Source organism: Manis javanica, chromosome 11 (genome assembly GCF_040802235.1).
Source record: "Manis javanica isolate MJ-LG chromosome 11, MJ_LKY, whole genome shotgun sequence".
In the NCBI taxonomy this organism is placed as follows: domain Eukaryota; kingdom Metazoa; phylum Chordata; class Mammalia; order Pholidota; family Manidae; genus Manis; species Manis javanica.
In genome coordinates, this window is record NC_133166.1 from 26,255,315 (window position 1) to 26,268,718 (window position 13,404).

Below are 13,404 nucleotides of genomic sequence, written 5' to 3' on the forward strand. Positions count from 1 at the left end.
CCATTTCATTCCTCATCTAAAGGGAGGATTACAGATATAGACAGGACAATTAAGGACACTCATAGAAGTTAAGAAAATTTCTTGATGTGGATACATTTAGACAAAGTTGTAGTGAGCCCCTATCAATGATCTGATTAAAACTGGGAATGGACAACAAATAAAAGAAAGGCACTGGACTATAAACTGAGAATCAGGTATAAATTTACAGTTGCAGAAAACATATTCAGATACGTCATGGAATATCTACAATACCACACGGGAATGAATGAATGATGTCACACATGAGTTTATTCCTTGTTTTTCATTCATCTTTGTTCTCATTTCAGTTGTCCTGAATACTTATATCTTTCTCACCCTGAAAAAACTTTATGACACTGTATCGGATCTGTTTTGTCTTCACCCCATAGACAATGGGGTTTAGAGTTGGGGGAAGAAGTAGATAAATATTAGCCACAATGATGTGAAGAGAAGGGGGAATGGTGTGTCCCCCAAAACGGTGGGTAAAGAAAGTGAAGAAGGCTGGACCATAGGTGATGATGATAGCAGATATGTGGGCAGTGCAGGTGCTGAAGGCCTTCTGCCGAGCTTCTGCTGATGAGAGGCTGACCACTGCTCGGAGGATCATGGTGTAAGATACTGATATACAGCAAATATCAAATACTCCTATCAGGAGGGCAACCATCAGACCGTAGATGACATTGACCTTGATGCTGGCACAGGACAACTTCACCACTGACATGTGGTCACAGTATGTATGGGAGATAACATTACTTTGGCAGAAGCGCAAACGTTTGACCAAGAATGGGAAAGGAATCATCAGCAACACGCCCATAAGGAAGGTGGCAAGTCCAGCTTTGGCAATGACAGGGTTAGTGAGTATGGTGGCGTAACGCAATGGGTAGCAGAAGGCCACATAGCGGTCCAGAGCCATGAGCATGAGCACCCCAGACTCCACACCTGTGAACCCATGGACAAAGAACATCTGGACTAAACAAGCATTGAAGTTGATTTTTTTGAGATTGAACCAGAAGATGCACAGTGTATTGGGTAAAGTAGTGGTGCAGGTAAAGAGGTCAATGAGGGACAGCATGGCCAGAAAGAAATACATTGGACGATGTAAGGACTCCTCGTGATGAATGAGGTACACAAGGCCAAGGTTTCCCAAAAGGGAGATGATATACATTGCACAAAATGGGATGGAGATCCATACATGTACTCTTTCTAGACCAGGAATACCATTAAGAATAAAAGATTTGGGGGCAACATATAAATTGTTGGAAAATAGCATAACTAATTCAGTAGAACTCTATTTTTCCAGAAGTCTCTATCCTGAGGAGAAGGAATGAAGAAATAGAAATTTAATTCAGATCATCCTTGAGGTTGTAAATGTAAACTCAGAACAAAATTACATTTACAATAGTACTAACAATTTAGAATAACAGGGACTATGAAGATACACCATTTATTAAATAACACTCTATCTCGGGTAATACATTTTAAGTTTTATAAGCTCTCTAGGTGTAATTTTAAAGCCATAATTACAAAGTTGTAATTGTATTTTTTAATCAAATGGAAGGAGATCAAATATTGAATGCCATAAAACTAGATTCAGGGACATAAACAGTATTCATACATGACTTTAATATTTATGCAATCTCTTTATTCTGTAACCTGGTTTGATAGAATTCTTAGCTTATGATAGCAAGTTATAATTCCATGGGGGATGGCCTAGACTTTATTACATTAATTTTATGTGGCAATATGTAATAGGAAAATTATTTATACCAAGTAAGATTTCAAATCTCAACCTCTTTCTTTAGCAATTTTATGATTTGGTGAGAATTATTTCACTCTTGAAACCCCAGTTGCTCATCTATCATGGGAGGCTACCTAAAGAGTTCTGAAAAATAAGCAGAAATTTATTTTACTCTGGGGTTAGGATCCTGAAGGATTAGATATACTGATTTGCAATGCAAGTGTAGATACTGCATAAACATAAGACTCAAGGATAGTGGCCATGAAAATCAATCTAACTTGATTGTGTCATGAAAGAGAAAAATGAGAAATCCTCCTATAAATCCTGACCCAGCCCCCACCAATGTCATGGAGGTCATGTATTTCTTTTCCATGGGGTCTGTTTTTATATAATTCGTGAGAAGTATATTCTCTGGACTCTGTCTTTATTCTGTCTCTTGAAAATATATCCACTCTACAGCCAACATGAAGATCATTTTCAGGTAATTAATAATATAAGAAAGCTGTGTCACAATTGTTGAATCTTGCTTCTAAATGCATATTGGATATTTCCATCTTAAATGTCCATGGACAGTTTAAATTCACCATGTCCACGAATAAACATATCCCTTCAAACTCACATGTTCCCAAAATAGACTCATTCCTGAGTTCTGCCTATTGGATAATTCTATCATCATCTTCTAACTGATCTACCAGCACCTTTGTGATCGCAGGTATGCCTCTACTTCATCTGTGTATAATTTCCTTACAGTTCAAAGTGTCTGGGTTCTTACTCAGTCTAGGTCACCTCAGCATGTATATTATTCTTCCTCAGTCCTCAGGCAAGAAAGGATTTGTATTTTTACCAGAGAAACATTTCTACCATCAGCCCTTCCAATCTCCACTCCGTTTCTTAAACACCAACTGCCTGCATCCACCTATTCTCTGCTTTTTCTCTTGTATTTTTAGAATCAAACTCATCCTATAGCATACTGTTGAAGACATTTAACCCACTGCTTAATATCCTTCCATGTCTTCCCATTAATTTAAGGGTAGGGCTCAAATTTCTTGACATGGCATTCAATAAGGTACAATTTAGGTCTCATTTTCTCTTTCCCATTTTATTTCTTTCCATTCCCTAACCATCCAAAATTGTCCTGGTTTGGAAGATAACATATAGCATATGGTCACTGTATCCTAGCATTTCATATTTAAACTTTACTGGACTACTTGCTAATCCAAAAATACTACATATATTACAACCCTATGTTGACTTGGCTGAATTTCCTTCCCTTACTTGAACATCTCTCTGCCACACATTTACCTGGATAAGTCTTTGAACACTGAGATAGAAAGTCACTTCTTTTTAAGATACTGTGCATCCAGAAAGTCGAGGATAAGCTATTGTCACTAAATTCCTTGACCTAATACAGTATGTTTAATGTGCTTGCCCACAGCTACAAGTGGTTACTTCAGAGTGAAATCAGTTTTTCCTAGTTCAGATGTCATATCTGCTCCACCAAACAAAATCCTTCATAAATTCTAACAAACAGTGGCTCAATGATATATTTTTCCACTCATTTGTTTTTGAATTTATTTGTTTGCTTGTTTATTTTCTTGGAAAATATGAGGCTTCATGTTTCTGTCTTTGGTCTGCTACATTTCCTGCTTCTCATAATTTCTCCTTGACAAGTACTCCAACCATATTATAGGGAAAGAACAAGAGGAGTATCTGGGATGATTCACACCTTCTCTTTCAAAGGGCAAGGCAGTTTGTTACGAGGACCATGCAGACTACCCTGAACCCTCCCCACTGCCTTGCTTAAAGCCTGTGGTCCAGGAGAAGCAAATAAATGAAGGCAGAATATAGGGAAGAACTGGAAGTACAGTAATGCCAGGAAGAGAAGCCCACCTCAGCTGCTTCCTTCAGTCTTGCATGGGGCCTGTTCAATAAAAGAGACAAAGCAATTCACTGTACTACAAAAAAGCATACACACCTACAAAAAGGACACACATCTACACATAGTATAAAAAGATTTGCTGCACCATACCCCCTCACATCAGTCACGATGTCTCTCCCGTCCTTCGTGACAGTCAAGTACATACCTGGTCCAGGTGTCTAAGCCTCCAGGGTCTGACGGCAAGTACAGTGATTACTGCTTTACTGCTGCTTCCACTGTGTCCTCATTCCACGCTGGGCAACCATTTGACACAAAGCATGTGCAGTACCCATTGTGGCCTTGGGCTGTTTAAAACACAAAACCGGCTCCTTTAGATTCACCTGATCCCACCTGCAGAAATATCAGGATGAATCAGTGCTTAGGGCCTAGGACAGCCCAGGAGGCTTGCTTTTCCACTTCTTTCTCGTTTACATGCTATGCTTCTCTAGAAATGGCCACAAACAGCATTTTAAAGGAATGTAGGGTCTGGGACACAGAATAAAATTCTCTCAGGCATCTTAAGAATCACTCCCATACCCCCTGGACAGGAATGTCAGGGAAAAGCTGGATCTACAAAAGACAGATCCAGATTCTCTGAGACTGTTTCACCTGTTTTTTTGTTGCTACTGTTCTGAAGTATTTTCCTGAGATACCAAGTTCAGTTTTTCAGTGGCACACTGTGTCAACACTGAGTCTGAATATTTCAAGTGTATGGACTCAGTGTTAAGTTAAACAATTACATTTGTCAGATTTTTAAAAATTCTATCAGGCATCTACCATGTCCAGGAAAAGAACCCTTTGGAACTCAACATAAGACCTTTCTGTACCTCTACTCTGTGTTTTTTTAGATTAACGTATGCATAAATTGCCAACTTGCACAATGATTGAAATATTTATTCACAGGCCTGCAGAAAAAAATAATTGTAAAGTTATTTGGCTATGTTTGCCTATTTAAATATATTGACTTATTTATTCTTTAAACTCAAATTTAAATTCAATTACATTCTTAAAATGAATCTACCAATTCAATATTAGTATAGTCCTTTTATCTGTAAAAACATAGTATATTCAACAGCTTGCTCAAAGACACAGAATTTTGTGTTCACTATGCTAAGTGCTGGTGAAACACAACCCTTTCTCCCATCAGCCAAACAAGTTTCTCTACTTGAAAGTCACCTTTCTTCTTCTCTGGCACCGTATTTTCCCCATTTATCATGGTGATGATGGTAACCTGGGGCCTGTTTTAGAACTATTTACAGATTGATCATATCCCTTTACTCTCCTGTGGGCTGTTTTAATAGATAGGAAAATCTGCAACCTATATCACTGCATGATAAAGGACAATGCCTGGACTAAAAAAGAAGTAAATTCCAGTTAGATTTTCAGATTGTAAACTGTGTGACTCAATGGATGGAAAGAAAGGTGGTGGGGAAGGGTGAACCAGAGACTTGGAGGGAAAAGGAGGTTCCTATTTATGTTTCCCTGATCTAAGGCATCTTTGGATGATTATTGCCTAATTCTCTGTCTCTGTCTTTAAACCACATATTTGTGGAAATGAATAAATACAAAGAGAAAAATTTTGTATCGTCAAAAGGAGATTTAGGAGCATCTAGTTTCTCCCTTGCCCACACCAGAGCACACATCCCTTGAGAGTACTCTCTCTGCTTTCAGCGTGGCATGAACAAGTGCCTCTTAATTTTCTCCAGGTAAGACATCATCAACAACATCTTCTCTAGGGCAAGGTCCTTGATCTGTGTGATAACACGGGCCAACTGCAAAAAGACTAGGCTTTGTCACACAGTAAACCTAGGATCAAAATGTGCAGAAGGCATTACCTTACCTACACTGCAGCTCCAGACAATAAGGAATGTGAAGGGTGCTCATGCCAGGGAGAGGGCCCAGGAATGAGTATGATGGCAGCACCCTGGTTTTACCTTATTAGGGCTTAGATCAGAAGGGCTTGGTCTACCTGGCTTCCCACAGGAAACAGGCATAATCTCATATCCTCAGGATTTCCAAGTCTCAAGGTGAAACAGAGCTTACAAACCTCAGAGACCACAGAGCCATAGAGGAAAGCATGATACCAAGCTTCATATATTTGGGCAAAATGTTGATCCCCAAATGAGGGCATTCCAGAAAGTAATTCCCATGGTACATATATCTCACCATTATGATTAGAAGTTGGAAATTCTAGTCTAAGGCAATTAAAAATTAAAGTGTATATGTGTGTGTGATTTTATAAGTATTTGTTATTCTATTTCTGAAATACTAAACTCATTAAATAAAAAAAGAAAAATGTAACAATAAAATCATGTAAAAATAACACTAACCTCTGATAGCAGAAACATGTACTATTAGAATTTTGTGTGTCTTTACTTCCATTAATTTCCAATATTACTGGAAACTCAGGATCATTATTCACAGACTATTTAATTACTGAATGTTTCTTTTTATATACTCATACAATTTAATATTATGTATGTATTGAAAACTCAGGATCATTATTCACAGACTATTTAATTACTGAATGTTTCTTTTTATATACTCATACAATTTAATATTATGTATGTATTGAAAACTCAGGATCATTATTCACAGACTATTTAATTACTGAATGCTTCTATTTATATACTCATACAAGTAATATTTCCATGATAAAAGGAAACCTGCATGGATCTTGAGAATATTACGCTAAGTGAGGTAAATAAGGTAGAGAAAGACATAAAAATATATATCTATACGTATTCCATATATATCCATATGTGTATATATATATATATGCATATATGGAATCTAAAAAAGCCAAACTCATAAAAACAGAGAGCAGGATGGAGGTTACCAGAGACTGTGGGGGATTTGGGTTTACATTGTGTAAGGGTTCAAACTAAGAATTGACAGATAAATAAGTCCTGGAGATCTATTGCACAGCATAGTGATTATAGACAACAATAATGTATTATGAACTTCAAAGTTGCATAGTTCTTACCACAGAAAAGAAAGGATAATTATGTGACCTGATGGAGGTGTTAGCTAAATCTATGGTGCTAATCTTTTGCAGTATGTATATGTATCAAAACAAGACACGCATTCCTTAAACTTCTACAATGTTGTATGTAAATTAAAGCATTTGAAAATATTTTTAAAAGGACAAATACATTCTCTACAACTTACACATGAAGTTATATGTGTTTTTTTTTCAAATCACTCTCTTTAAGTATTTATACAAAATAATCCTTGTCAACTAAACAGAAGTAGTGGTGTGATAATGAGCTAAAACAGAGGAGAGTACTATATTCCTCCAGGCATTAAAAGTAACAAAGTGCAAAGAGACACATAATAGCAAAGAGTATTTAAGAAAAGCAATCAAGCAAACTGATAAGCAATGAATGGAGATTTCAACAAATTCTGGGAAGAAATAAAATGGGATGGTGTTAATGAAAAAAAGGAGGCAAACAACAGAGTAAAAAGGCAACTTGTGGACTAGGAGGAGATATTTGCAAAACATAACCTAATAAATGGTTAATACCTATAATATATTAGGAACCCTTAAAACTCAACAGCAAAGAAATTAATAATCTGATTAAAAATTGGGCAAAGTTCTTGAACAGAGATTTCTCCAAAGAGAACATACGACTGGCTAACAGGTGTATGAAAACATGCTAAGTATCATTAATCAACAGGGAAATGCAAATCAAACCAAAATAGGACATCATTTGACATCTATCAGGATCGCTATTATAAAATATTTAATATACATGTATGTTTTGTGTAAATATGTGCATGTGCAGTGTATAGTACATATGATTACATATCTGTATATGCATAGATTATATACACACACATATACCAATCACACAGAGGTGATAGATAATGCAATTTAGTTAAAATCTTCATTGTATATAGAGAGTAGTTGGCAATTCAATTAAAGTTCAAACATGGCTCGGAGTGGAAAAGGTAGTCAACAATAATTGTATATCAATGATACTTCAAATTAAAAATATAAACATACACTTAATATTCTTAAGAGGTTATCTTTGCAAAGGAACTATATGGAAGAGATTTTCAAGATGGAGACTTTGGTTTTTTTTAATGATTAACTTCTCTGTGTTATTCGGTTATAATTTGTACAAATATACATATTACATGAAATTCACATAATTCTAAAAGTCAAGGAAGTGCATCTACTTTGAAAGCCATAGATAGATAGCACAAGATGCAAGGAAGAAAATATTTTACAGAGAGGTCAGAGAGTATGCTGAGGCATATTATTTTAAATGAATGCTTTATTGAAGTATATTATGCACTCCAAAAAAAGCACCGATCAAGGGTAGAGCTTCATGAAATATTACCAAGTAGACCCACCCTGTAGTTAGCCTGCAGGGCAGGAACTCAATCATTGGCAGCACTTTAGAAGTACCTCCTCTTACCTGTGCGATCATAACCTGGACTTTCATTCCCAAGTCAACATCATCCTAATTTCTAACACCATGAATTACTTTTGCCCGCCTGTGAACTTTAAAAGTGAAATCATGCACTATGTATCAATTTGTCTTGTTCATGTGACATTTTATTTGAGTAGAGCACAGTTAGTTATTCAGTTTCATTTTGATAAACATAGCTTTGGGTAGTATGAATGTGTTGCAACTTACATCCTTTAGAAGTTTCTGGTTAGCATATGCATGCATTGCTGGATCATACAGCTGACAAACTTGGGAAGGGAAGCAGGAAATAAGAACTCAGGAAATAACAATGAACTCCAGTTGATTTTGGCAGGGCAATGCTGAGATACATAAACTAGCACAGACACTGATGTATACAGCTCATGTTTTGCCGGATTTTTAAATTTAAAAAATTCAACTCCAGTCTTAGAGATCCAACCATTATGCCATGAAGTTGTGCACGCAGTCATTCAGGAGAGAGATGCCTGTTGAAGATTAAATGAATTGAACTTTGTAGTCCCCTATATGTAAAGAGGCTTTGAGGAAAATGGAATTGCAGAAAGTGGGTCTTTGCCTACAGGAGCATAGTGGTACTCCTTCAAAATGGGATAGAAGAATAAAAGTCATACGCAAGTATTTCCTATGCCGAATATTTGCTTTCATTTGGAGTGAATGCAGCCTGGTTAGGAGAGGACTCTATTTAACTGCTATGAGAATTTTCCTTTCCTTTCAACAAGAACCTAATGACACTTTCTCTTATCTGCTTGGTTTTCACCCCATACACGATAGGGTTCATTGTGGGAGGCATGAGATAGAGGTTAGCCATGATAATGAATGTGTATGAGTGGAGGAATGGTGCGTCCCCCAAAACGGTGTGTAAAGAAGGTGAAGAAGGCTGGCACATAGGTGATGACGATGGCACAGATGTGGGCAGTGCACGTGCTAAAAGCTTTCTGTCGAGCATCTGCTGATGACAGACTCACAACTGCTTGAAGAATCATGGTGTAGGAGATTGTGATGCACAGTATATCAAAGCCCCCAATCAGGAGGGCAACCATCAAACCATAGATGGCATTGATCTTAACACTGCCACAGGATATCTTGGCCACAGATATGTGGTCGCAGTAGGTGTGGGGTATGACATTGCTCTTGCAGTATGGAAGGCGCTTGGTGAGGAAAGTGAAAGGGATAACCAGTATCACGACTGAATTAGTGAGGATAGTAGCATAGCGCAGGGGGTAGCAGATGGCCACATAGCGGTCCAGGGCCATGAGCATGAGCACCCCAGACTCCATCTCTGTGAAGGTGTGTACGAAGAACATCTGAGCCAGGCAGGCCTTAAAATCAATCTCCTTGAGGTTGAACCACAATATGCAGAGGGTGTTGGGCAGAGTGCTGGTGCACATGAGCACATCTGTGAAGGAGAGAAGGGCTAGGAAGATGTACATAGGTCTGTGTAAAGCCTCTTCAGTATGGATGAGGTACATGAGGCCAAAGTTCCCTGTGATGGCAATGCTATACATGGTGCACAGGGGAAAGGAGATCCACAAATGTACCCCTTTCAGCGCAGGGATGCCATTTAAGATGAATGAAGATGGAGTTAGGCTGGTGCCATTTAGAAATGACATAACAACTGTTGGAATTTCATGGTACACCTGTTACACAATTGCTCTGAAAGCAGAAAAAAAAAAGTGAAGTCAGAGAGTAACTGTAAAGCAGGATTTTCTTCCCCATAATGGTTAATTTGTCCTTCCTGTAGATCAGTCACCACATATGGTCTCCCAAGTTGATAAGTGACATCAGCACTGTTTGGATCCATGCCTTAAGCATTCAGCATTGACAAGATGAGCTGACAGATTCTAGTCCATGTGCTGGGTCTGCATGGATTGGGGGTTGTATGTTCACGCAGTCGATTCTTTAGGCTGAAGTTGACCACTAACTGACCAACTGCATTGAATAACCAAGGTTTGATTTAATATTGACTGTGTTCTAGGTGCTCATCATCTTATTCAGAGATGCTTATTCCATTCTTAAATGTTAACTGTGGTCAGTGGTTCTTAAGGGCCCACCTTTCGACATTAATCAGTATCACCTGGTGGACATACCGACAATGATTTCAACCTAGTTCAGGCCAAATATCACCTTTTTGGTATGCAACAAAACAAAACAAAATAAAACCCTAAATTCAAAAAAAGTATAAATCATAGAATGATCTTAAAAGTAAAAAAGTAATAATCCCCCTACTAATAATACAATAAATAGATGGTGAACAGTCATGGGAAATGCAGTAACTTATGAGAAGTTAATGTTTTTCTAAGGTTTGAATCTCTTCTGATGCACTCTAGAGTCTAATCCAATGCCTGTGGGGATACTCATCATCTTAAAATAAAACAACTGGCATTTCCTTTAAAACTTAGTACTTTACTTTCTATATATATCACAACTTCAGAAAGCCATAGAATCAAATATTTTTCAGGCTACATAATCTCCAAAGCTGGTTTTTTAACATAAAGATGCTTGATGTATTTTTAAAAACTCCATAGCAAAACAAGCTGTGAGAGAATGACTAAAAAATACCCTCATGAGTAGTGAGAAGAATGTTTGAGTGTTTATTGTGGGGAAATAAGAACAAAGACTACAGGAAGAATGCAGGTAAGATGCACCAGCCTGAAAAAGTGGGCTGTGTTTTAAAAAGTGCACAAATATTCTGAGGAGGTGGATGATCCTATATCGGGGCTATGGGAAGAAAAGTAGACTCTTTGAAGCAAAAATATCACTGCTGAAGTTTATAGTACCCACTGAAGATATGAGGTGTGACTTGATTGCCATTTCAGAGGTGTGTCATGGAAATTTAAGATTGTATGAGAGTATTCTCTGTTCTTTATATGTGTCTTTTATAAAATTTCATATCCATATTTTTTGAAAGATGAAGTCTGAATAGATCAGAGCTAGGGGCCCTTTGAACTGTGACGTGATTCAAATATCATAACTATGATGTGAAATGAAAGCGAGTCCTGATAAGGAAAAGTAGATAAAAAACAGAAAATTATAGAATAAGGTTGTTAGCATTTTTCTGTTTTCTCCCACCATGGTATAAATTATTTTCTCTCAAAAAAGCTGTTTTTAGCTTCCACAGCCAGTGGGACTGATAACCTCTCTTTAGAATATTCCCACAGTTATGTTTGAGTAGTTGCAACATGAGTGTTTTATCCCAAATGAAATGGAACAGACAACCGAAGGTAAAAGCAGCCTTATAGTAGGTACAATGTGCCTTTTCAAAAGTTAGAACTACCCTATCTGACAACTCTCTTATGCCTCCTCCCCCTCAACCATCATAATCCACACCCACACTTTTATAGAAGAATGTACCCCCAATTCAGAAATCTGCTCACCCTTAAAGCTACTGCACTTCTTCAAGAAACTGACGGTGTATCCAGGGTTAGGTCTATGTGATGCTCTTTGGCCCTGCAGGAGAGAGCTGGGGTCTATAATGAGATCCTGAGGAAGCAGGTAGAGGAGGGAGCATTTTCTTCTGTGTGTGCGTGGGTGTGCACACGCGTATGTGTATTGTGTGTGATATATTCCAAAGCTGAGGCACTGGGAACGATCAATGGCTACTATCTTCTACTATAGTCTCAGAGGAGAACTGTTGTCCCAAATGGTGTTCATAATCAAGAAAAATGATATTACGAATCAGATATATCTGGGTCCTAAGGACCCTGGCTCAGCAACTAGAAATTTTCTTAAGAATTATTTTGTTCCAAATCATAGTCTAGGGCTTAGGAAGGCATTTTTTGCTAGGTACAACAGAGCATATATAGTCTGAAACTATTTGGACTCTCAGAATTAAATCCTTTTGACAGATAGACCTATCTTCAACCATTTTCAACGTTTAGCACAATGCCATGCAAAACCGGGTACTGAAAAAGATATTTTTGGAGAAAGGATTAAATAATATTGGTACGAAAATAACTGAGTTTTATATGTGATCTTGTATTTAGTATCCTTGATACATTCATTTATTAATTTTAATAATATTTGTACATATGATTTTGGATTATCTAGATGTGTGCCATCTCATTGTGAATGAAGAACATTTTTGTTCTCTTTTCCCCTTTAAAAACTTTTTTTTGGCCGTATTTCACTGGCTGGATATCCCTCCTGAGCAAAGTTTAACAGGAGAAGTGCCATGGACATTTTTGTTTACAGAAGACTGGGAATTGCAGCGCCTACAAAGGGTACATGGAAATCTGGTTCCAAATAGCCACATGAAGATGTGGACTTCTGCTACAATGCAAAAGCACATAAACATTATCATAAAACAAAAAGAGCTCCAGAATAAGTAATAGTTAGCTAATTGCTTATAGTGACATACAGTAATTCATAATAATGTGCCCGTGCCTGCTGATTGATAAAACTCACTCAGACTTTTAAGTATGCTCTTGAACACACCCTGAAGTGACTGGGAGTCCATGAAAGTATAATTCATTACTGAGAAGATAATCCTGGATTAACATCAAATAAATCACCATTGTATGTGATATTTGTTATATATTATTATAGATACTTGTTTTTCCACCTCTACTGAGATATAACTAAGCTATAACATTGGGTAAGTGTAAAATGTTTACCATAATAGATTAGTTAACATATCCTTCACCTCACATAAGTATCCCTCTATTATTGTCATTATGATGAGAACCTTAAAGCTCTCTTCTCATAGCAACTTTCAAGTGTATGACACTGTATTTTGAACTATGGTCACCATTCTGTACTCTAGATCAGCAGAACTTTTTCATATCTGAAATGAAACATATAAAAGAGGGATTTAAATATAGATTAGATCACATAGAAAAGACAGTAAATGAAACAGAAATTAGAGAACAGGAATGCAAAGAAGCTGAGGCACAGAGAGAACAAAGGATCTCTAGGAATGAAAGAAAAATTAAGAGAACTGTGTGACCAATCCTAACAGAACAATATTCGCATTATAGGGGTACCAGAAAAAGAAGAGAGCAAAAAGAGATAGAATGTCTCTTTGAGGAATTGCTAAAAACTTCTCCAGTCTGTGGAAGGAAATAGTCTCTCAGGTCATGGAAGTGCAGAGATTTCCCAAAACAAGGGACCCTACGAAGACATAACCAAGACATATAATAATTAAAATGGCAAATTTCAAGGACAAGGAGAGAGTACTAAAAGCAGCCAGAAATCGAAGAAAAGATCACTTATAAGGGAAAGCCTATCAGGCTATCATCACATTTCTCATCAGAAACCTTACAGGCCAGAAGGGA

General features: G+C 37.3%; 2 protein-coding genes across 2 annotated transcripts; both read right to left on the minus strand.

The window, feature by feature from the left end:
• Positions 1–322: 322 nt before the first annotated feature.
• LOC140844632 (olfactory receptor 52N5-like) lies at positions 323–1,288 on the minus strand. The gene has a single exon (XM_073217713.1). It carries the CDS (start codon positions 1,286–1,288, stop codon positions 323–325), a length of 966 nt encoding a protein of 321 aa, XP_073073814.1.
• A 7,643-nt stretch (positions 1,289–8,931) lies between these two features.
• Positions 8,932–9,741, minus strand: LOC140844229 (olfactory receptor 52N1-like). The gene has a single exon (XM_073215709.1). The coding sequence runs from the start codon at positions 9,739–9,741 to the stop codon at positions 8,932–8,934; it is 810 nt and encodes a 269-aa protein (XP_073071810.1).
• Between the last annotated feature and the right edge of the window lie 3,663 nt (positions 9,742–13,404).

Bases quoted from the DNA above. Each gene is read 5' to 3' on its own strand.
- LOC140844632 (XM_073217713.1), bottom strand. From the start codon at position 1,288: ATGCTATTTTCCAACAATTTATATGTTGCCCCCAAATCTTTTATTCTT.
- LOC140844229 (XM_073215709.1), bottom strand. From the start codon at position 9,741: ATGTCATTTCTAAATGGCACCAGCCTAACTCCATCTTCATTCATCTTA.